The sequence below is a fragment of the Phascolarctos cinereus genome, unplaced genomic scaffold (assembly GCF_003287225.1).
Source record: "Phascolarctos cinereus isolate Bilbo 61053 unplaced genomic scaffold, phaCin_HiC Scaffold_9;HRSCAF=440, whole genome shotgun sequence".
Classification (NCBI taxonomy): domain Eukaryota; kingdom Metazoa; phylum Chordata; class Mammalia; order Diprotodontia; family Phascolarctidae; genus Phascolarctos; species Phascolarctos cinereus.
Window position 1 is genome coordinate 258,848,371 of NW_027556402.1, and position 23,655 is coordinate 258,872,025.

General features: G+C 46.8%; 1 protein-coding gene across 11 annotated transcripts in view; it reads left to right on the forward strand.

The window, feature by feature from the left end:
* The window catches only part of PPP6R3 (protein phosphatase 6 regulatory subunit 3), a 102,208-nt gene that overhangs the window by 48,896 nt on the left and 29,657 nt on the right, over positions 1-23,655 (forward strand). For all 11 annotated transcript variants that reach the window (XM_020967934.2, XM_020967933.2, XM_020967936.2 and 8 more), the window contains 6 exons: positions 528-714; positions 2,747-2,884; positions 7,075-7,140; positions 9,582-9,694; positions 14,180-14,293; positions 21,321-21,450. In XM_020967934.2, the coding sequence (XP_020823593.1) occupies positions 528-714; positions 2,747-2,884; positions 7,075-7,140; positions 9,582-9,694; positions 14,180-14,293; positions 21,321-21,450 (748 nt within the window). The remainder of the gene's footprint in view (positions 1-527; positions 715-2,746; positions 2,885-7,074; positions 7,141-9,581; positions 9,695-14,179; positions 14,294-21,320; positions 21,451-23,655) is intronic.

Sequence of the window (23,655 nt, forward strand, 5' to 3'; positions counted from 1 at the left end):
AAGAATGCTTAGAGTAGAGTGTGAGTGACCAGTTGGCTTGGCTGTGGCCTTTTCTCGTAATCCATGGCCTGGCCTGGCCGCTGTAGCAAGTCCAGAGGCCTTCTGAGAGCTGCTGGGAGCTCCTGTAGTGTCTGCCTGCTGACCAGCAGGCCGCGGGCTCAAGCTGCAACCTGATTTGGCCACATAAACGAGAAGCACTGAATTTCATGGTAACTTACTGAACCTGTGGCTCAGAAGCTTTGACCCACTTTAGATGGCCCACCTTGTACAGAGGGGTTGACTGGCCTTGTGCCATGTATGTTTTCCAGTTTCTAAAAAAGGCAGCGTAGAATCTTTGTTGTGTTCTAATATCTATTTTCATCTGTAGATAGGAAAATACTGTCTTAACTTTTTCCCGGACTCCAAACTGATGTTTGAGTAGTTACAGGCATTTTGAGGAAAGCTTTCTAAGTTCTGTTATTTGGCATGTGCTCGTCTGTGATGCTGGTCTGTGACTGTCTGATGATAGGAGTGTCCTGTTCTTTTAGGTATCCAAACATAGCTTGTGAATTGCTCACTTCTGATGTCTCTCAGATGAACGATCGATTGGGAGAAGATGAATCTTTGCTAATGAAACTGTATAGCTTCCTCCTCAACGATTCCCCTTTGAACCCTTTACTTGCCAGTTTCTTCAGCAAGGTGCTAAGTATTCTCATTAGCCGAAAACCAGAACAGGTAAATATTCTTTTCCCAAAGGTAAGTAACTGCTAGCGAATTGTCTTGTTTGCTTTAGTATTCTGAATCTGCCTGGGTTTTTAATTAAAATTTAAATATTTATCTTTAGAAACACCTGGTAGTTTATACTTGAATTTTGGTCTTCACAGCTTCTCACTTAAGTTATTAGCATAAACCTTTTGATTGGTTGATAAAGTGTACCTGAACCTGGAGGTATTAGAATCTCGGGTGGAGAAAGGTGTGTGCAGATTTGGGGGATCATTTCTCTTTGTGGAGAGACACAGAATAATGAAGGATACTGAATGGTGGACTATGTGTCAGTAGAACCTTCAAAAGCCATTAATGGATAGAACAATCATAGCATCATAGAGACTAGAAGTAAAATTCGGGTATTTGTCGGTGTTCTGCTCTTCGGCACTCTGGCGGAGAACGGGAGCCTTGTTCTTCAGGAATGTCTTGTACAAAGAAGGCCTCCAGACAGGTCCACTGAAGCGGATGACTTAGGCCCTGCTGCAGATCATACTGCCAGATGGTGAGGGCACTGGCCAAGCTTAGTCCAGAGATGCCAGGGCATCCTTCTGTGAGCGTGGCCCCAGGTCAGGAATGTGCTTGTGCAGACGGGGAGGACGTAGTCTTCTCTGTCTCCTCAAAGCTCACTCTAGCCTAGAATGGCCAAGTGGGAATCTCATCTGTGAAGAGAACATACTTCTATACCGCCGTGGCGCTCCTCTCCAGGCCTTGCATAGCAAGGTCATGTTCTTAAAGGTCATTGGAATTAAGGACCATTTCTAGTAAACACGTGTGATTTAAACCCACAAGGATGCACGCTTCAAAAGGCAGCTCATTTGTCCTCACTTGCCATTTTGTTAGACGTTAGAAGGTGCTCCTGTTTTACCCTCTGGCTGTCATCTCCTTGTTAGATTGTTCATAGCAGCTCTTTAAAGTAGGAGGAAGAGGGGGTGTGTTTTTTTCCCCCCAAAGCCCCAGCCCCTTGCCTGCTCAGGGCCGTTTCTCTTGGGCTTCCATGGTGTGCAGCCACATTTGGCAGCCTCTTCAGACAAGCCCCTGTGATGTGGAGCTTTGGGAGTCTGTAGTCTGGAGCAGGGCTTCTTAAACTTTGTCCCCCTCTGAACCCCTTTTCACATTTCCACAGCATTTGTTGGTGTTGTGTGGCGTGAAGGCATGCGCGGTGCAAAGTGTGGTGCTTTGTGTTCAGAACCAAGGCAGCAGGGAAGTTGTGAGATGCAGCACAGGCAAGCCTGCCAGAAACACCTCGGATTCATTACGCATTTGGTTTTTAATTAAGTTTTGGTCCTTGCACGTTCAGAAGCTTTTTACTGATGCCAGAAATGCCCCATGTGGGGTTATGACCCACAGTTTTAAGAAGCACTGGTCTAGGGAGAAGAGACACCAGCTGTATGTGATGAGGGCAGGGGTAAAAGCATTGCCTGGAAGTGCGACCCAGGACCTTAGGTGGTACTTAACATTGTGTGGCGTTAGGGTGAGGCCAGACCTCCAGAATGAATCATGGACGAGGCTGTTAAATGGTGGAGCTGGTGATCCCCCCGTGTGGAGGTCAGCTAGCTCTGGCCTTGTGTCTGGAGGGGGAGATGGTCGATTGCCCGTGGTGGGATTTATGGCCTGGAGGTTCTGTGTTGGGGAAGGAGGCTTTACTGGTGGAGGGAGCTGTTGAGACTCTGGGGGTGGGGTGAGTTAGGGAGTCAAGTGGACTAGCAAAGCTAGAGGGGACAAGATCTGATTCTAATTGGCATCGGCCTGTCGCAGTGTTAGCCTTGTTCATCCTGAGTGTGGACTCAGGAGAAAGCCAGCAGAATGGAGAAGTCGATGTGCCAATGTGCGTGCCTGAGGTGTGCCTGGGGACTCCAAATAGGAAGGCCCTTAAGCTGTGGCAGTGGGTCTGACAGCTTATCTTAATGCGGCCCAACATTTGGGATGAAAACTGATGTGTCGTTCCTAACTGTGACCTGAGAATGGATCAGTAATGTGGCAGGTTTTCTCTCCTTTCCCTCAGATTGTGGATTTCTTAAAGAAGAAGCATGATTTCGTAGACCTTATCATAAAACACATAGGAACTTCTGCTATCATGGATTTATTGCTCAGGCTACTGACTTGTATTGAACCTCCACAGCCCAGGCAAGATGTGTTGAATGTGAGTACCATTGTGTGTTTTTTTTTTGTTTTGCCAAGGAGTCTTAGTTACATTAAAAACAGTTTCTAACATTTGTTTTTAAAACTTTGCATTCAGAATTCTTTCTCCCTTCCCATCCCCCCTCATTGAGAAGGCAAGCAGTTTAATAGAGGTTATACATGTGGAGTCACAAAAAACATTTTCATGATAGTCATGTTTTGAAGGAAAACATAGACCAGAAAAGAAAAAAAAACCCTCAAGAAAAATAAAGTTTAAAAAGTCTGCTTCAATCTGTATTCAGACTCCATCAGTTCTTTCTCTGGGGATGGACAGCATTTTTCATCATCAGTCCTTCAGAGTTGTCTTGGATCATTGTATTGCTGAGAACAGTGAAGTCATTCATGGCTGTTCATCTTACAATATTGCTGTTACTTTGTACACAGTACATTTCATTTTGCATCAGCTCATATAAGTCTTTCCCTGTTTTTCTGAGAGCATCCTGCTCTTCATTTCTTATAGTACAATAATATTCCATCAGTGAACCTATGACTAGGGTCTCCCCTCCACTGTGGCTGCAAACTGTGTTATGCTGGTGCTCCTCCTTATCCTGGGACTGCCACCCAGGGCCGTACGGGCAAAGCAACAGTCCTGCCTCGGTGCCAGCAAAGAGACCCCCGGAATCTCCTTCTGACCAGTTGTTACTGAGCCCCTTACTGGCTGTGGGCTGAGAGCTCTAGAAGCAGCAGCTGCTCAGGCCTGCTCCGGGCTTCCTGGAGCCTGCTCTGTGCTTGTCATACAGGTGTTAAAGAGAGAGCTTTCCTGTAGTAGGGGGAAGGCAGCAGCCACAGTGGCCTTGCCATAGTCACACTTGAGGATGATGATCTCCCTGGTACGAGGAGACCTTTGGATGTCTCAGAGCCTGGATGTTCCCGGGATGTTTGAGAGCTAGGATCTCTGCATCAGACTCAGGTGCCTGGCGCAGCCGGGAGGGGCTTCAGATTCTCGTAGGAATATGTTGTGTCAGTCTTTTGGAAAAGTTAGTTCACCTGAAAGGCTGTCTGGTAATGGGATGCCTCCCCTGGGAGAAGAGGAAGAGCTTTCTTGCATTCAGGCCACGGATGTGCTGCAGCCGGCGCCAGATCTTTGGAACCCAGGGCCGTGGGAGACTTTGTTTCCCATGGGCAGGCCTTTCTTTCAGGTAGATATATTTCTCAGAGTGTCACAGGGGGTTTCGGGCTCTCTTAGTCTGGGCCTGTGCATCTCAGCCTGTCTTGTCCAGTCTTCTCTTCGCTCCCTTTAGTGCCTTCCTTCAGAAATGCTTCCCAGCTCGTCGCACTTCTGATACTTTCCTCGGTTGGAGCCCTGTGTCTTTCGAAATGAGTTTGGATTGCACAGAGTCTTCCGAATTAAAGAGCTGAAGAGCTCAGCGGCAACAGAGAAGGACCTGTGAGGGAGAGGTCTGTCAGGTTGTGCTCGAAGGTCGGCTGGGCACGTTCTGTTGAAGCGCGGAGGGCTGAGGAGACGTGCCTGTCCTTTGGGAAGGTGGCCCTGGCAGCACATGGGCGAAGCCTGGGCCCGCTTCCTGGGGCAGGCTTTACCCTGGAAAGAGGTCTTCACAAGAGTGGGCCTACTGAGAAGGGGCCTCTCTGGAGGGTTGGAACGTTTCTGTGAGGCCTGGGGAGGTTTCCATTCTTAGGAGCAGCCTGGAGCCAAGATTTCTCTGGGACGAGCGTTTGTTGATCGTAAGGAAAGACTGTCTCAGCTTTGGGGAGAGGTGTTCGGATGGCATTATCTTCTGGGTGTTTCCCAGACAGTAACAGGAGATGGTAAAAAGAAGGAAGGATGGGTGTGTTTAGTTAAGTCCCTGGGATCCTGTCCCAGAATGGCAGTCTCAAAGGTGGCTTGACCACACTAAAGAGTGGTGATTTACCTGTTGCTCCAGGTGTTCGGTCAGGGTTGCTGGGCAGTTGTCTTCCTGATGTCCCATTCCCAACTTCTTGTCATGTTGGGCTACCCTTCTCTCTAAGAACATTCCTTAATTCATTCCATAATCTTCCATTAAGCACCTTCTGTGTGCAGAGCTCTTGAGCTCATTCTAGGGATTCAGAAAGGATGCTGCCCTTCCTCATAGAGCTGAGTTTCACTGGGTAGAAGCTGTGGACAGTCGTGGTAGAGTGCTCTAAGAGATCTGAGGGAATCCATGAAGCATTTCCCCTCTCGCTGTTGTTTTTAGCTGGGTCAGGGATGTCTTCCTGAGCCTCAGATGCTGAAAGTCACAGGATCATAGGTGTAGAGGCCAGCTGTTTAAATGCTTCCTTTTATGCAGGAGGGAGGGACGGGGGCTCAGATGTCTGATTGACATGCCCAGTGTTATGCAGGCAGAGGTGAGGACGGAGTGCATTCTGGGCAAAGACACAAGGTCCAGGATCACCGAGTGGTCCAGTTTGCCTATCGCAGACATGGGGAAAGGGTTGTATCAAGCTATGAAGGCCCGCAGGAGCCATGTGGTAGAAAGCCTTCGATGCCCGACCTGAGCAGCTTCTTTAGCCTAGGGGCTGTGGGGAGGGCAGGGAGCATTCTTCAGCTGGGCCGTTCTGGGCTCAGACCTTTGTGGCGGAGTCCTGAGCATTTGTTGTTGTGGCATTTGGTCTGTTAATCATTTGGGTTCACACTTTCCTCTTCAGAACAGAAGTCTCACCCTATTTTCTCTTCCCCCTCCTTTCCATTTATAGCCGACTGCAGCTGGCTCTGTAGGTTGGTGCAAGGCTTTGGGATTTCTTAGTTAGATACACTGCTTATATTTTAGGATCACAAAATTTGGAGCTCGAGGAAACCATAAAGACTGAACTCCCTCGTTCCCCATACAAGGCCTGATGATGCTGATGCTAACCCAAAACCCAAAACCCTCCAGCTACCAAGCAGGTGCTCTCCCCAGCCCACCTGCCCTCCCAGCTCGCTCTTCTCATCCCCTGTCAGCAGCTCCCTTAGCTGTTCTTGTTCAACGGCAGCTGTCGGTTTTCTCCTGCTTTCCCGTCTTCTTTGAGAAAATGGAGCTAGCTTGTCCCGGAGTGTGATTTCACAGGTCTAGGAAAGGCCATGTAACAGGGCTCCTCCCTCTACCAGGACAGCTTAGAACATGTGAGAGCCAGGTAGGCCAGAAGCAGAACTTGAACCCAGGGCTTCCTGATTCCGCTGCTTCCGGTCCACGATGCCACCATTAGTATCCTTTACTAACAGGACATTCTTTTTACTGGGCTTTCTTTTTTCTTTTCCCTTATGTCTCTGTGGCACAGGCCTTTGCTTTCCCTAAATAGACTAAGTTTTCTTATTAAGTCTATATTTTCTTCATTTCTCAGCTGTCTCCCTCCTTTACTCCTCTCCCTTTTTTCTCCCAATTTATATTCCCTAAGCTTTTCTTTATTTTATAAATCCGAAATTCTGACAGTTTCATTGTAATCGAAGCAAGAGGCAAAGAAAGGCTCGGTTTCCTCTTGGGTAAAATCAGGGTAAAAGAAGTGGTTTCAAAAGTCTCTTCCGATTTTCTTGGATACTCTGGTTCTGGGGCTCCCCATTTCAACCAGAGAAGTACTTCCTGAATGGAGATAAGTGAGTGATCTGGCAAACTGATTTCCATAACTACGTGATGCTCAAACTTTCTTCCCACTTTTTTTTTTTGCATTAACCTTTTCTTGGATTAGGTCTCTAAAAATACCCATCATGGGGCTCAGTTTTCTTTAATTATAAAGTTTTACAAAAAGTGTTTTCCTTTAACCATTTAACCCTGAGACATTATGCCATTTTGCTCGTTCTTCTTACCAAAGGTCCTAAAGCAAATCTTACCGAAGGTTCCCAAAGCAAGTGTGTGTGTTCCTCCCTCTGTTCTTCTCCTCTTTTTGTTATTTCTGACTAGCCTGTCTGGTGGATTTTAATCCTATATTCTAGTCCTGTGAGTTATTCCAAGTTGTAACTGTTTGGTAATTAGCACTAGGATTTGGGGCATGCTTGGGCTTGTTTCCTACTGATGTTTCTAATCTTTGTTTGCTGGCATTTGCTTTGGGGAACTCTCAAAAGTCTTCTATCATTCAAAGCCAGAGAAACATGGAATATACTTAAATCTGATGGGTGAGGGTGTCCAAAAAGATATCTCTTCTTTGGGGTTTGACCAAGAGTACTTCATTACTGTGATAACCTTTATGTCGTGTGTTTTACAGTGGTTAAATGAGGAGAAAATTATCCAGAGGCTTGTGGGAATAGTTCATCCGTCTCAAGAAGAAGACGTAAGTGCTATATGTGTGAGCATGCAGAGCTTTGTCTTCCCAGTTTGACAAATGGGCTTTTGCATTGCATGGCATTGGGACTGTACTTGGAGTGGAAATTGGAGTCTGGCACAGGCGGAACATCGATAATCCAGCAGTAGGGAAGCCAGCAACTTCTTAAACGTAGAGTGTTCCAGGAGGTCTTTTTGATAGGCTTAGTTTAAGGATCATGGTTTCCAGTGCTGGTGTGGACTTCTGGAGCCCACCAAGGAGATGGGAGGTGGCATGTGGCCCAGATGCGCGTTATGGTTTCCAGGACGACTGACAGAGAACAGCCTGGTGCTTTTGCTTCTGACAGTGTGTTGTGTGCCATCTTGGTGCAGCTGGGCCCTTGGACATTCTCAGTATTGTCCAAAAGAGTGTCCTTCCTCCATGTCTTAAACATGGAAGGTGCTTGGAGAGAGAATTTAGAACTTGGGGGAAAAAAATAAAGTCTCTGTGCTTTAAAGAAAATTCTTTTAAACCACCTTGGGAGGTGCTTGATAATCATTGTTGTCACCATAGCCCACATTTGCATGATGCCTTAAGCCTTAAGACTTGGGTACAGCCTTTTGACTGAGTCCCAGCTCTTTTTTATTAAGGGGATTTGTTCTCTGAGGTTTGGATTCACTCAAAGGGCCACATGTGGCCTCAAGGCCGAGGATTCCTCACCTCCTGCACTTATCCCTTCCACACTGCAGCTTTCGTGGTCTCGATATCTCGCTGGTCGGCATAAGAAATTAAATGGTAATTTGGGGGCAGTTTTGTGGAAGTCACAGATGACACAGAAAAGGTTTAGAAACTCAGAAATGCATAAAATTTATGTATGGTATTATATAATATCAACCCAAATCTTATAATAAAGTTTTGTAAATACCCATAAAAGGAAAAGAAAATATTCAGACTTTGTCTCTGGGTCAGAAAATTTTACGTGGATTTTCCAGATTGCGGGGACACTGCGCCCCTGACCCCTCAAGTATGGAAGGGATAACTGTATTCTTTTATTTTATCCTCACATCTTATCCTCCCCAGCAGTGTGAGGGAGAGGAGGGGCCGTTAGTTTCCATTTTACAGACAAAGAAACCAAGCCATACAGGTTAATTGACTTGCCCAAGGTCACTCAGCTAGTAAGGTCTGAGACTGGATTTGAACTGAAGTTCTATGGATTTCAAATCCAGCGCTCTTCTTGACTCTGCTGCTACCTTAATCAGTGCTTCTGGGGTTGGATTCTAAAACATAGTACCAACAGAAGGTGTTTTACTTTATGTTTATTACAGATGATAAGTATTTGTAAGGAGCAGGATAGCATAACATGAGTGAATTATAGCTTTATTTACATCACTGAATATTTGCTGAGCATAGTCACTCAGTACTTGGGGGTTGGGAGTGGCACGTGTTAGAAAGGAAGTAGAAGCCCCAGTCCCACCCTCAGTTTGCTGTTACATTTGGAAGGTGCTCTTTGATAACCTGGGGTCATTCTGATTATTGCCTCTGGGAAGAGTTCGCTGTCAGAGCCTGTGGGTTGACAAGGCCCACCAAGAGGTGCCGGGACTCCATCCTGAATGACGGAATAACTTCGGGGTCATTTGCTGCATGTTTTTGAGCAGAACAAATTGATTGTTCAACAGACCAATGAGTAAAATGCTGGGTCCTGGAAACTGTCCAGGGAGAGGCCTGGCTCCCCAAAGCAGGGACCCTCGTGTCCTCCATGGCATGACCCTGCAGTGTTACCGCCGAGCTCCTCACCAGGCTGCCTCCCAGATTCCCAAGAGACAATTCTGCCTTGGGGATAATTCTCTTGATTCCAAAGAAGCTTACTATTAAAAGGTTGACCTTTATTTTTGTTTTCCATTTGTTTTGTGTGCTAGACTGTATTAATTTTGAGATCTGCAAAAGTTGTTGCTACTATGCTGGATTATCATTGTTCTCCCTGTGTTCGGTGACTCATTGTGTAATCGCCTCAAGTTCTGCTGAAGTTGGCGCCCTGAGGCTTTGGACTCCAGCCGCAGTTTAAACATGTGAAGTGGGGGAGTCTGTTTTGCACGGTTCTGGTCATGTCACAGGGAGTGCTGGGGGTGGGGGTGGGGGTGTGGCGTAGGAAGGGAGGTGGATGGACTTTTGTTCAAAGACTATTGGGGCTTGAAGCCACTTTTACAACAGCCCTTCCAGTCCTTCCTAGGGTGGATGGGCAGTGTCCGCCCCTGACAATTACCTTACAACAGTCCAGCTGCCAGGCATTCTCGGCCTGGCCTCTCTCTTCCTGAGATCTGCAGCCAGGGTTCATTTGAATAACTGGCTGTGCGCGTGCACACTCACGCCTTTCTGTCACACGTACGCACATGCCTACGTCCCCCCAGCCCTCCTGATGTGAGGTCCCATTCTCTCGGGGTGCGGGGTGCTAAAATTTGTGCTTTTCTCCTCAGCGGCATTCCAACGCCTCGCAGTCGCTCTGTGAAATTATCCGCCTCAGCAGAGACCAGATGTTACAAGTCCAGAACAGCCCAGAACCAGACCCCCTGCTTGCCACTCTAGAAAAGTACGTTCTCCGTGTTGTGTGTCCCCAAGACAAGGGCAGAGTGGGGCCATGCTTTTGTCTGCTCTTTATTTTTTCATTTACCTCATTAAAGAGTGAAATTTGTGGGGCCCAGGAAGGCTTTCTAGAGAAATGTGTCATTTGAGCCTTCTAATAGTCTTCCTTGCTAAGTAAACTCATCGACATCACACAAGTTTTTATCAATCAGTGTGGCCTGGGCTCCTCTGCAGATGTGGGAGAGCTTTGGGACAGCAGTTTTGTAGAGCAGACTTTTTTATTTTTATTTCATTTTGTTGTATTTTTTGGGCAGTTGGCTCAAGTGACTTGCCCAGGGTCACACAGCTAGTGTCTAGTATTTGGCCTGAGTCTGGATTTGAACTCAGGTCCTCCTGACTTCAGTGCTCTATCCACTGCACCACCTAGCTGCCTCTGTAGTGCAGACTTTAAGGAATTTTCTCCCTTTGGCTGCTTACAACACAGGGCTTGTGGCCAAGGCCATTTTCCTTTTATTATTTTAGAATCTGACTCTCAGAAGTTCTGCTTTTATGGGATTAGGGTTTTGTGGCTCTCTCCTCCCATGTACCTGAAAACCAGCTGTGCTGTGGCCAGGCTGCCCCTGAGTTTCCAGGGCCCTCGGGAGCACAGCTACTAGTTAGCATTCCTTGGCTAGGCCCTCTGGCAACCATTGGCTTGATGGGGGTTAGAATTGAGAGGTGGAGGCTCCCTCATTGGCCCACTTTGGCTCCCCGGGGATTTCCAAAGTACAGTCTTTGTTTCTCTTACAGGAGGATTGAGCCCTCATATTGAGGATGGCGTGAGGGAGAAAACACTTAGAGACAAACTGATGTTATTCTCCTCGTGAGAAGGGAAATGTTCATCTTCAGTATGCATGAGGAAGTCAGCATGGCCTGGGGAGAGCAGGTCTCTGGGCCGGAGCGGGCTGTGTCCGTGCTCCACCTCTGACCCCAGAGCCATTTGACCCTCTTGAGCTTGTCTGGGCCATTCTCCAAAAGTAGATGTTTCGGGGCTGTGTTTCCTCACTAGTGAATTCCCACTACCAGGGCAGGCCCAGGTCAGCCCGCCCCCCTGAAAAGGAGGCAAAGTGAGGAAAGTTTTCTGAGTGTGGCTTGTTCTATCACGAGATGTGGAGAGGTTCTAGAGACTCGCTCTGATTACTCCTGGAGTGAAAATTACTTTAGGATTAATTATTTGAGATTATGAGATTAGACTCACATTAGAATAAAGTTTTGGTGTCGCTCCTGCCGTTCCCTAGTTTTTACACATCTGCTCTTTTCAGTGTGGTTCACAACCCCAGCACTTGAACATTTCAGGAGCCAGCCTTGAGGAATTGGAGTACAGGGCTGGTCTGTGGTCCACGGGCCTGATTGATAAATACTGATTAGTCACCACTGTACCTCCATCGGAAGGTATCCCTAGCAGTTTAGGAATTTCCACTCCAGAAACCACTGAGAGGAGGCTTGGATGAAAAATGGACAGGTAGTAATTGGTGCCAGGTCACCCCCTCAGGAAATTCACCATGGTAGAGGCGGAGTCACAGGATTTAAAGAGAGGTGGTTGTGGGGAGAGTACTCCCTTAGCTACAGACCCTGGGGCACTGCTCCTTGCAAGGCTGAGTGAGATTGGAAAAACTCCGTACCACCCGGGGCTCCAGAACTTTGTCAGTAACATTTTGAACAAAAGCGTTTTCTCACAGGGACAAAAAGTTAAACAGTGTATGTGAGTGTGTACACACACACACACACACACCCCCCACCCCCACCCCCTTGCTATTGAGTCATTTTTCAGTCATGTCTGACGTTTCATGACCCTATTTAGGGTTTTCTTGACAGAGATACTGGAATGGTTTGCCGTTTCCTTCTCCAGCTCATTTTACCGATGAGGAACTGAGGCAAACAGGGTTAACAGCTAGGAAGTGTCTGAGGCTGGATATGAACTCAGGAAGATGAGTCTTTCTAACTCTAGTCCTGGTGCTCTATCCATTGTACCACCTAGCTGCCTGTGTGTGTGTATCTGTCTGTCTGTCCATCTATCTGTCTATCCCTTCCTGTTCTCATGAACTTAAAGCACCCTGTGTTCAGAATCACCAAATTGGAGCAGAGACAAAAGTCAGTGCAACCGGGACATTCTCGTCCCTGCCAGCAGCCACCTCTCCCTGCCCCCCGGCATGCTGCTGCTCGCCTGGAGCCTGCTCTCCACTGAAGCCCTGATTTCTCCCTAGTGAATGTTCTCTAGCTGTGCTCTCCTCTTGTGTACTAGGGAGGTGTGTTTTTCTTCTGCCAGATGTGAGACTTTGTGCCCTTAAATGTCACGTGAGAGCCTAACTTGGGTGACCTGGAGCCAGGAGGAGTGGCTCACGTGTTGGAGGATACATTGAGCCATGGTATCAATAAATAAGGCAGAGCCGTGAGAAGGGGCCTGGCCTGGGCTGACCTCACAACCCTGCCCTCCTGCGTGGTCATTTCTAGCCTCGCTTTTGTCACTTCACCTCAGGCTTTCAGCCAGTTAGCTCATCTGTGAAATGTGGAGGGTGGACTCCGTGGCGTCAAAGTCCGTTTTTATCTCTAAGTCCGTGTCAGCACAGGGGCCTGCTCCCCTGGAGCCCTCCTCTAAGGGAGCACCAGCCAGTCAGTGATTCCTATTTGGGTATAGCCCAGAACCAGCTTGGTCTCTGTCGGGAACAGTGCTATCCTCTGGCCTCCATCTCTCCATCCTTTTCACGAGAATCATCTGTCACTAAAAATCTGGGGAAATTTGGCTATAATGTTCCTTGATATAACAGTCTAGTAACCCTATCAGGTCCACGAATCTTCTCTCAGACATTAATGTAGATAGTTAACATTCAAAGTGTGGTGGTGAGTGAGTCTGAAGTCTTCACTTGGGTAACTATTCAGTGACTCAAACCTTTAATTGTTAAGTGTTGACCATGAGGTCTTTTCTTTTCTTTTCTTTTTTTTTTTTTGCTTTTTTTTGTGAGGCAGTTGGGATTAAGTGACTTGCCCAGGGTTACACAGCTAGTAAGTGTCAAGTGTCTGCATCTGGATTTGAACTCAGGTCCTCCTGACTCCAAGGCCAGAGCTCTCTCCACTGCGCCACCTTGCTGCCCCTCGTGAGGTCCTTCTTAACCATTAGTAGGTAACTGATGTTTTTTGAGAAATAGGATAGTTATGGTGAAGATCACTAGACTTACTCTAGGAGGCTTCAGCCTTCTGTCTTGGGGATCATGTGCTGGTACAGGTGGAGAATGGCCCTGAGCGAGGCAGCCAGACCAGGCAGATAAGTGGTAGTGTAGGCCTGGGGCTCTGGGTGCAAGGGACCACCCAGCCTGGGGTAGGTGAGTGGTCGGGGAGGGCAACCTGGGCTTGCTTTCAGGGCTGCCCGAGACAGAAAAGGAATTTATTTTATTTAGGAGATTGAGGTGACTTGGAGTCACCGCCCCTATGGTAGCAGGGGGGGTGGGGGGCTGCCTTCACTACACGTCATGAGAAGCTTGGTCAGGAGACAGGAAACAACAGGGCTATTTCTGTACTGGTGTCTTTATCCCTGGAAGTTGGTATGGGAGTATCAGGCAGGGTTGTTCTGTCTGCTGCCCATTCATCGAAAGTGGGGTGTGATAGGCCGTGGCTTGTTGGCATAGGCGTCCTGGGGTCTCTGCTCAGGGGCCTGGCAGGAGACAAGGCTAATAAGAAACCAGAAGCAGGATTCAGATCACTTCTTTGAGGCAAGTGGTTTCCCTGCGTTGTCTGGGGACTCAGTGTAGCAGGGTCTCCCAGTGACTCTGTGAGGTAGAACTGTGGGTGGGCGTGGTCTCATTTTACAGGTGAGGGATCTTGTTCAAGGCCAGAGGCAGGATTTGAACCCATGTCTTGCAGCCACTCCCCCATACTGCCTCAGAGGGAGATAGTCATTAGAATGCTAGAAAATGTAGAAAGGGCAACGCTGCACCTTCTGGATCTTGGTAAAATGAGGCATCTGTGAAAATATCATGATTCTTTATGAGTAAAAAAAGGTTGGTTTTTCCATCTGAGGACTGAACAATGAGAAATCAAATACTTTGAGCCTTTTCAAAATTATCTGTGCTTAAGCTACATCCAACCCTTAGTTTATTCTTTAGATGTGCTGCTGAAAAGGTCTAAGACATTAGAAATTACATTTAATGAAAGAAACCTGCCACTAGACTGTTGTCATTCATCACCTGTATGGTGCAGGGGGCTCTGATCCACCCATCACATGCCAGTTAGGGCTTGGTCACCCCTGAGGACAGGGGTGTGGGCAGCCCTCCTGCCTCCTGGCACCTTCTGCCTCTGGCCCTTCCTGAAGCTTGTTTTCGCTCCAGCTGAATATGCCCAGAGCTGGTGCGTGCACTGCCCCTGCTCCCGCCTCATGCGTGCGGCCTGCTCTCAGCTTTCTTTTCAGGCGGCTGGTGTGGCATGATACTTACAAGCGCTTCCCTGCTCTTTCTCTTCTTAGGCAAGAGATTATCGAACAGCTTCTATCAAATATTTTTCACAAGGAGAAAAACGAATCGGCGATCGTCAGTGCAATCCAGATACTGCTGACTTTGCTGGAGACCCGACGGCCAACGTAAGACTCTTCTCTGGCCTTTCCACAGGATCTCTTTGATGTCCTTGTTTGCTTTCTTACTTTCACTTTAATCTTTGTTGATCATCTTTTGTTTTTAGTAACTTGCATTTCCCAGTGTGTCCCACTCACAGCCAAAAGAGAAAAAACCATCAGCGAGCCAGGCTGTCACGCCAGGGAGCTGCCCGGACTCCCTGACGCTTGTCCTCCACCTCTGTGGAAGGCAGGGCTGGACCCCTGGCTCCCGCACCTGCTGTCAGTCGTCTGGGTGCTGCTCCTCAGGCCCCTACCTTTGTCCATTTAGAGTTTTTCTTCTTGAGAAGCTCTGAATTTAGAGTTAGTTTGGGGCGAATAACTAGGGTCAGCCTTAGGAGATTTGCCTGGTCTTTGGAAGGACCAGGGTAAACAAGGTGGGGAGGATGCTTCTTCCCCGCTTCTCCTGTTCACCCTTGTGGTAAGGCTGTCCACTACAGCCAGGTTTTGCCATTGTTTTAATTGCTCTAATTCTCTGCCACTTTGTGGCATTGACCTCCTTGGGATCTGTGCTTCGTAATGCACATACTCTGCAGTTTCCAAATTGCTTTTTAGAGTAGGTGGGCCAGTTGTATCAACAGTGCATTGGTGTGCCTGGCTTCCCACAGTCCCTCTAGCACTAGCTGTTCTTTTGTCGGTTTTTGCCAGTTTGCAGTATGTGGGAGGTAAAACCACAAGGTGGTTTTAATTTGCATTTTTCTAATTGATGATTAGCACCTTTTATATATGATCATTAAAAGTTTCCAGTAATGGGTTTTTTTATGGTTCTTAATAGCAGTTCTGTTGAGAATCTTTTCCCCTCTCATCCATTGTGAAATGGATTTTGTTCTTAGATATTTCTGCTTATTCCTATGTCTTTCACTTCTCTCCCTTATTTGGTTACAAATAGTTTCTCCTGAAGGACTTTTTAGCATGCAATTTGGGAAGTGTTTGGCCCCCGGTATATCATGCCGGTGATGAAAAAAGACGACACAGACATGTTTGTGTTTCTTCTTAATCATTCGGTAATAAGAGCTCTTATTTAAATAGCTGTTTTGAGATAGGTGCTATTTCTGTTTCTCTTTTAAAGATGAGGAAACTGAGTCTGAGAACAGTGTAATGATTTGTCATGAGTCAGCCATCTGGTAAGTGTTTGAGGCAGGACTTCTGATTCCAAGTCCAGCCCAACCGCCTCCTTCTCTTCAGGAGACCCATGTGTATGAGTGGGACTCTGGTTTCTTGAGAAGATCTACAGATCACTTGTGGTTCGCCACCATGCTTCACTAGAACGAAAATGTGTGGAGGGGAGGGGCAGTGACTCAAAGCGTGCTAGGAGAGGTAGTAAGTGTTTTGACCCACAGCTTGCGTTCAGAGAGTGGACTCCACGGATGGTCTCGATTACATCCCCAGCTCCTTTTTTATTGAAATCAGGTGCTTTTATTAAACCAAAGGCACTGGGGTTTAATCATCCGTGGTCTGTTGTCTTGGTGCTGCCACAGATCTGGAATAGGGTCATCTTCTTTTCCAGGGCAGGAAAGTTAAGGCCCCTAGAGATCACCAGCAGCTTGGCCAGGAAGTGTCTGAGCTCTTAGCATAGCTGGGCCCTCTGACCTGTGATTTGGTGCTCTTACTCCCTGCACCTGAGATAGGGGAAGGACTGCTAGGGAAATTTGTATGTACCTGGGCTAGCAAAAGAGCTGGGGAGATTTAGCATGAGCAAGGGAGGGCGCAGAGGCTGAGACCAGCACTGAAGTGTTGGAAGGAGCGGTCATCGGGTGTAGTGGGCAGAGATATGGGCACGTTTTGGCTGGATGAGTGTACGTGCCAGACTTTCCTCTTAGGAGGCTTCTATTCCTATTGTTCCTGCCTGCCCCAGGGGAGAGGCCAAAGTGGCCACGGGCCCATCTGGCTGTGTTGGTCGCGTGTGTGTTAGAGCTTTCTGCTTTGGTCAAGAGTATCCTCCCCTCCTCTGCTGGAGTATCATTCTGACCACGGTTTCTCCCCTTCCCGTCCCCACCAGTATAGAGGATGTTGGAATTTAAAGCTATCTAGAGCCTGCTCCCTCCTACCTTTACAGTCACACCTCCTCCAGGAGGCATTTCTGGGTCTCGCTGCGTTGGTGTCATCCTTCCTAAGGCTGCTTCTCACCTTTTATGTTCTGGTTGGTGTGTGTTGGCACCCATTTAAAATGTTGGCTTCTTGAAGGAAGGGATGGTTTGCCCTTTCTTTGTATCTTCAGCTCTTAGCGTAGTGCCTGGTACCCAGCAGGCCGTTAATAAATGTTTGTTTAAAGGCCTCAGGGATGAAATAGTGTACCAGAGCTATTTGGTAAACCTCAGTCTGTGAGCCTAAAAGTGCCATCTAGATAGGAGGATCCTTCGTGTTTATTAGCATCATAAAAAGCTAGAGAGCCCGCCTTGGAGTTAAGAGTGCTTTGTTCCAAGTCCTGCTCCAGGCACTGGTCATTTTGTGTCGTCCCTCTGTGCCCCTGGGGGCTGACCTGCCCTGCTCGAGGGGTCGCGGGCCTTGTTCCCCCAAAGGGGCAGAGTGGGGGTGCCCACAGGGCCTAGGAACTCACATTTTAAGTCTAGCCGCAATCATACTATGCAGGGCAGAGCAATTGGAAAATTATTCTAGTACCACTCAAAACTGTTTTCTGTCCATGCTAGAGAAAGGTAACATTTCCCAAACTGATGAAGTGACTGTTTGAGATGAGCTCTTTGGGTTGAAAGAGCTTGTGTTCAGGGTTTATTAAACCACTTAGATTGCAGCCTCACTCCGCTGCCTCTCCTGTGTCTTTGTCAGAAAGACTGGGACAAGGGCGGGGCTTGGTATTTGGTGCGCTGGTTCCCCCAGATGCGCTCTGGATGTGTATCCCTTCCCTGGGCCCTTTTTCCAAGGTGCTGTCACTAACTGATACAGGCGAATTTAAGTTACGTCTGCAAACCTGGGGTAGAGACCTCTGTAAAGAGGGTCCTTGTCAGGGAGTAGTAGATAACCACGAGGAAGGAGAGCTTGAAGCATCGGCATTGAAGCTTGCTTGGTGGGGCCATGAGCATTGGCCTCCCCTTTGGGACAGAGGTGGTGGCACCAAGCATTCTGCTCCACTGTCTGCCCCTCCGTTGGTCCTGGCACAGGCTTACAGTTCCTTGTCTAGGCCTTTTTGTATAGAAATGGAAGCAGGCAGCAGGAGTGGGATGCATCAGAGGGGAGGTGGAGCATCTTCTGGGGTGGAGTGACCTGCTTGGCCTATCCTAACTGCTGATAAACACCACCGAGGAATTACGTTTGGACCTCCCTTGTGGGGTAGGATCAGCAGTCTGCCCTGGTAGGAGATGCAGGCTGTCAGTTGTGTTTCCAGAGCTGAGTGGCACCAATAGAAAAGCCCCATAGTAAAGACTGCATTGCCACTTAGCACTGCTCAAACTTGGGGGTCCTTTTTATGGAATTGTTGGATCACCCTGGCGTCTAGTTTGATCTCTGTAGAGAAACTGAATTGTCTGTGCAATTTTATTGTATGTTCCGTTTCAGATTCTCTCGTGTCCCCTCACCCTTTCCACTACCCACTAAGAAGGCAAGAAATACAAAATCCATTGCAAATATGAAATCATGTGAAACAGATTTCCACATTATCCATGTTTTTTTAAAAAAAAGAAAGAAAGAAAAAAATATTTTTCAGCCTGCACTCTTTCTGGAACTCCTGTGGAATTGTCACGAATCTTTGTATTGAACAGAGCAGCCAAGCCTTCCACAGGTGATCATTGTTACAAGGTTGCTGTTCCTGTGTACGGCATTCTTCTGGCTCTGCTCGCGTCGCTTTGCATCAGTTCATACGAGTGTTGCCAGGTTTTTCTGAAACCATCCTGATTGTCAGTTCTTGTAGCACCGTAATATTCCATCACAGTCACATACCACAGTTGGTTCAGCTGTTCCCCAGTTGATGGACATCTCTTCAGTTTCCGATTCTTTGCCACCACAGAAAGAGCTGCTATAAATATTTTTGTACATGTGGGTCCTTTTCCTCTTTTTTTGATCTCTGGGCTTTAGCCCCAGTAGCAGTCTTGATGTGACAAAGGGTACGCACGGTTTAATAGCTTTGGGGGCGTAGTTCCAGATTGTTCTCTGGAGTGGTTGGGCTTGTTCACAGCTCCAGCAGCAGTGTGTTAGGGCACCTCTTTTCCCCTGTCCCCTCCAGCCTTTGTTGTGTTCTTTTTCTGTCATTTTAGTCAGTTGGATGGACATGAGACGGTATCTCAGAATTGTTTTATTTATTAGTGATTTAGAGCATTTTTTTCTGTTTGACTTGATATCTTTGATTTCTTCCTCTCATATTCTTCCTTGATAATTTATCAATTGGAGAATGACTCTTTCGGATTTGACTCAGTTCCTTATCTATTTGAGGAATGTGGCCTTTATTAGAGTATATATAAGGTGGATTTTGTTACTTCGTTTTAGATAATAGTTCCCAGGATCCACAGCCATAAACAAACAGTTTCCGCTGCGACTGTGCAGTGACATATAGCGATGAGATGATGTAAACATTTGAGTTATTTTGTAAACAGCCTGCTGTGCTTGCCCTGTGCTGATTCACCATGATATTGCTAAAGTTAACGTAAACTTGTCAGGCTGTTGCTGACAAATTGCCTTCTTTATGCACTCCTCTATAAATCAAGTGAGCACTGCTTAGTGAGGGGAGATTTGGGGAATGTGCCAGCTGAAAGTTGTGCGTGCCTCGACCTGCCCCCATAAAGGCTCGGGGAGAATGCAGAAGCTGGAATCCTGTGCGTGTCTCCATCGGCCCCCATCGAGGGGAATGCTGTAGGAGTTGGAACTTCTGCTTTGTATGTTCTCTCCTGCCCCTGCAGAAGAGTAATTAGGGGATGCAGTAGGAGTTGGTATACCTCATTATCAGCAAACCCATTGAGAAGAATAAAGTGATTAAATAACCCCTCATTATGTCTCTGTTCCTGTCCTTCTGGCTGCCCAGATCAAGAGTGAACCTGCTGGAGGCTGGAGCCCAAAAGCTCCATTGTATCCTGCCATACATAGAGAAACACTGCAAAGATCCCTCCCCCCCCGCCTCAGTTTCTTGTCTTCTCATTTTAGCTGTATTGATTTTGTTTGTGCAAAACCTTTTAAATTGTATATAATCAAAAGTTACCTGTTTCACCTTCTGTGAACTTCTCTGTCTCTTGTTTGGTCATGAGCTCTTCCCCTACCCATAGATCTGACAGGTGGTTTCTTCCATGCCTCTCTAATCTGGTTTTGCTGTCTGACTCATTTGAATATTTCTTCATACGTGATGTGACTTTCCCAACGGTTTTTGTCTAATAGTGAGTTCTTGCTCAAATAGCAGGAACATTTGGGTTTATCAAACAGTAGGTTGCTGTCCTCATTTGCTTTCATATATTATGTAGCTGACCTGTTCCCTTGGTTGACTTCTGTGTTTCTTAACCAGGACCAGAGTATTTTGAGGATCACAACTTTGTAGCTTAGTCTGGAAGCTGCGAGGGCTAGGCCCTCCTCGATTCCCTTGATGTTCTTGACCTTTTGGTTTTGCACATGAATTCTGTTGTTCTTTCTAGCTCTATAAAATCATGCTTTAGTAATTTTTGATTAGTGTGATGCCAAATGAGTAGATCTAGGCAGTATTGCCATTTTTATTATATTGGCTTGGCCTACCCATGAGTAAGTAGATTTCTCCCATTTAGGTCTGTCTTTGTGTGAAGAATGTTTTGTGGTTGTGTTCATTGGGTTTTGTGTATGCTTTGGTGAGCAGTCTCCCCAGTTTTACACTTTCTTCAGTTATTTTGAGTGTAATTTCTCTGTCTCTTCCTGCTGGGTTTTGTTGCTAATATATAGAAATGCTTGTGATTTATATGGGTTTTTGAGAAACTGAGTTTTCAAAACATTGATAGGCACACTTGGAGGCGCTTTTGCAACCTGCCTCTGAGATGCCCTAGCACTATTGTGGCCGGGGTCTCGTGTGCTGTCCTTGTCCTCTTGAGAGGAGGAGTTGACGAGGTTGTTGCTCAATACCTTTAGCACTTGTTTGGGATAGTTTAGATTGGGGTGGGGAACCTGGGGCTTAGAGGCCACGTGTGGCTTTTGAGGTCCCTGGGTGCGGTCTTTTGACAGAGTCCAGGTTTTACAGAGCAGATCCTTCGATGAAGGGGATCTGTTCTGTGAAGTTTGGATTCAGTCAAAGGGCCATACTTGAGGACCTAGAGGGCCACGTGTGGCCTCGAGGCCACAGGATCCCCATTCCTGGAGAAATAGGAAAGCCATCCCTATCTTTTCAGTTTGTGCAGTGTCTAAAGTGTTGGTAAACATTACTAGCTAAGAGATGGTCCGCCGGAGTTGTGCTTTTCCCACACCCTGTAGTAGTGGTGCTTCACATCCATTCCATGTGGCGAGTTGAGAATCCCTGGGGAGAAAATAGCCCTTCCTGTCCCGCAGCGTTTCCTTGCGGGGAGTTGAGTGAGTTAGCAGCCTGCCCTGGTAGCATAAGTGAGCTGGGAGGCATTCTCTGCAAGGAGCCCCCCTTGCAGCCCCCTAATAATGGTTCTTGCTCTTTTCTTCCATAAGATGACTTAGACTGTGATTGTCTTAAACCCTCCAGCTCCATTAGCATATAATGGATGTTTGTAGACCGTTTTAGAAGGTCAGCTCATGGGAATAGGGTTTGGGTTTTTTTTCCATTTCTGTTTGTAGCTCCACCAGCCAATACCTGGCACGTAGTAGGTGGAAATGCTTGTTTGGTGGTTGGCACATGAGGTAGCCCCGGCTCCATTTGGTGGAGAATAGAAAGAACTCTTAGTTCCCTCTCTGTTGGAAGCATCTTGCATGTCTGCCAGGCTGTGTGTACTCTACTAATCCCCCTTCCTCCCAAAATTATTGTGTAATATCTCAGTCTTATATGTAGAAGAATGTTGGTCATGTTTTAATTTCGTCTTTCAAAGAACTGAATGATTTGCTTTGACATATTAGGAGATAAATTAATTTGCTTTATTTCAAGATTTGAAGGCCATATAGAAATCTGCCCACCAGGCATGAGTCACTCAGCATATTCAGTCAACAAAAGTGTTTTAGAAGCCATAAGAGGAAGACTCTCAGCTTTCCATGAGCTGCTGCTTGAGCCACCCAAGGTAAGTCCATGGACTTAAGAGAAATTGGTCCATTTATTAGAGTTCTGATCTCAGAACCTGTTGGCAAACCTTGTTTTCATAAACTCCTTTACTTTCCTGCAATTAGCCGTGAGTAAACATGCTAAAAATAATCTTAACTCTGAATCTCCTGACAGGGAACAAAGTCTTTTGGCAAGTGGGAATCTTTAGTGCATCATCTTGGAGTGTTCCTGTGAAGGACACCCTGACGCTGCTGTTCTGAGGACTCTTAATTTCTGATTGGCTGTTTGATGTACTCTGTGTTGTCTTAATGGGTGGAATTGAAAGTCTTAGAGTGAAATTAGCAGAATTTCTCACTTTTGAAAGTTGGGAGATTTTTTTCCCTTCCCAAGAGCCAGTCTTTGGATTATATATGTGATAATGCCTCAAAAATAGTTCTTATCTTATTTTTGGTGCATTCAGTTCCCATCTCTGAGATTGTTGCTTAGAAATTAAGAGTCTTTGAAGAGCTATGTACTTTAATTAAAGGATCGTGGTGGCCATATTGTTTCAAAGCTGTCTTAGTGAGGGAGCAAGGAACTGTCAAAGGCTGTAGGAGACTTGAAGAGTTTGCATGTTTCATCTGATTGAGTCCTTTCTTGGTTAATGAGCATTGAGGGTAAGCTCCAAGCAGCAGTGACGGACATGTCTGGGTCATTGTGTGAGCCAGGGGTGTTGGCATGGAGGAGAGATCTTTGCCCCTTCTGAAGGTTGGTAAGGAGGCAGCCCTTGTCCTCCCAGCCCAAATGCTCATGTTAGGGGTTTTCTTGGGAGCACACAGCTGCCTCTCTGGGACAGAGCAGAAAGTTACTTTGGTCGGAGCCAGTCTTATGCTCTGTATGCTCTTTGGCGTGGTAATCTCCAGTGGTTGCTATTGGGAATCAGATATTGTTAGCTAATAAGTTGATAAAATACGAATTTTTTATTTAACCTTACCAACATTTTGGAAGTGGTTCTGTTCAGAATAGTGTCAAAATACTCTAAACTTGGAACATTCCATTTAAATTTTGTTGGTGGTTTTGTTTTTTGTTTTTTGGTTTTTTTTTGAGTGAGTGTTGCTTCCAAGGTTTGCCAGCTTCTAATGGCATGGAAAGCAGTGGTGGTAGTTTCCATCTAGCATTCTCCTTGCTACTGTGTTAACGTCAGCTCTCTTTTCTCTGCATGTTAATTATTTTGGGCTCGGCTTTTGTGAGACGCTGAATGTAGCTTGTGCCCATACTGAATGCAGCCTCAAGGTGGCTCTAGATCGGGGACCAGCCCTAGTGATGGCCAGGGCCCACCATGTGGCAAGGCCCCGTGGGCAGAGGGGGAGAGGGCTGTTGGTTGACTCTTCCTGCCTCTGTTTGTTGTGGAACAACAACATGCCACTGGATAGAGACTTTCTTCTGGGGTGTTTGCTCCCAAAAGAAGGACGGCTGCCATTGGCTCCCCTCCTGACAGTGAACAAAGTCAGCTGGCAGGTGGGAGGCTTTATTGCATTGTCTTAGAATGTTTCTGTGAACCTGTTCTCTGGCCTAGACCCTTTTGGCAGAGTCCAGAGAAGCCTGTAGATGTCTTCTCAGGAGCAAGATTTTTGCCTGCATAAAATACAGTGTGTAGGACTATATGGAAATGAAAATGTCAGTTTTTTTCCCACCCGAGTTCATCCTCCGAAATCTTTCCCTGGTCTCTAGGGTAAGAAGGTTACCTGCTCTCAACCCTCCACAGTTTTCAGCTTCTAAAGCCTCCTCATTTTGGTTTAAGTGTAAAATGTGAAGTGTATGCATATGGAAGTGGGAAGACATTTTCTGGTAGAAAGGATGGGGGGTGTCAAGGAGCTGGAATGGAGTTCACTGACAGAGTGGTGGGGGGGGTGAATAGTTCACTTTTTTTTACCAGTTTACCTGCAAAATGTCTAGATTTCTTTTTGTAACTGAGACTTGACTTACAGAAACTGTACCCCTTTTATCTTCTTCAAAATAAAGAGATTGGATTAGGTGACGTTTAAGCCCCCTTCAGCCCCATGTCCTTTGAACAAGAGAATAGCTCTTTGCTCGTAGTAATTTAGTGGCTCTGTGGTCAGACAGAAGTTAATGTGTGTGTGGCCATGTAAATGAGCTACTGCAGATCAGCCTGGCTGCTACTCCTGGCCCGAAGATTACTTTTTTTTGCCCTGAAAAATTAGAGCCAGTTCATGCGCAGATCAGT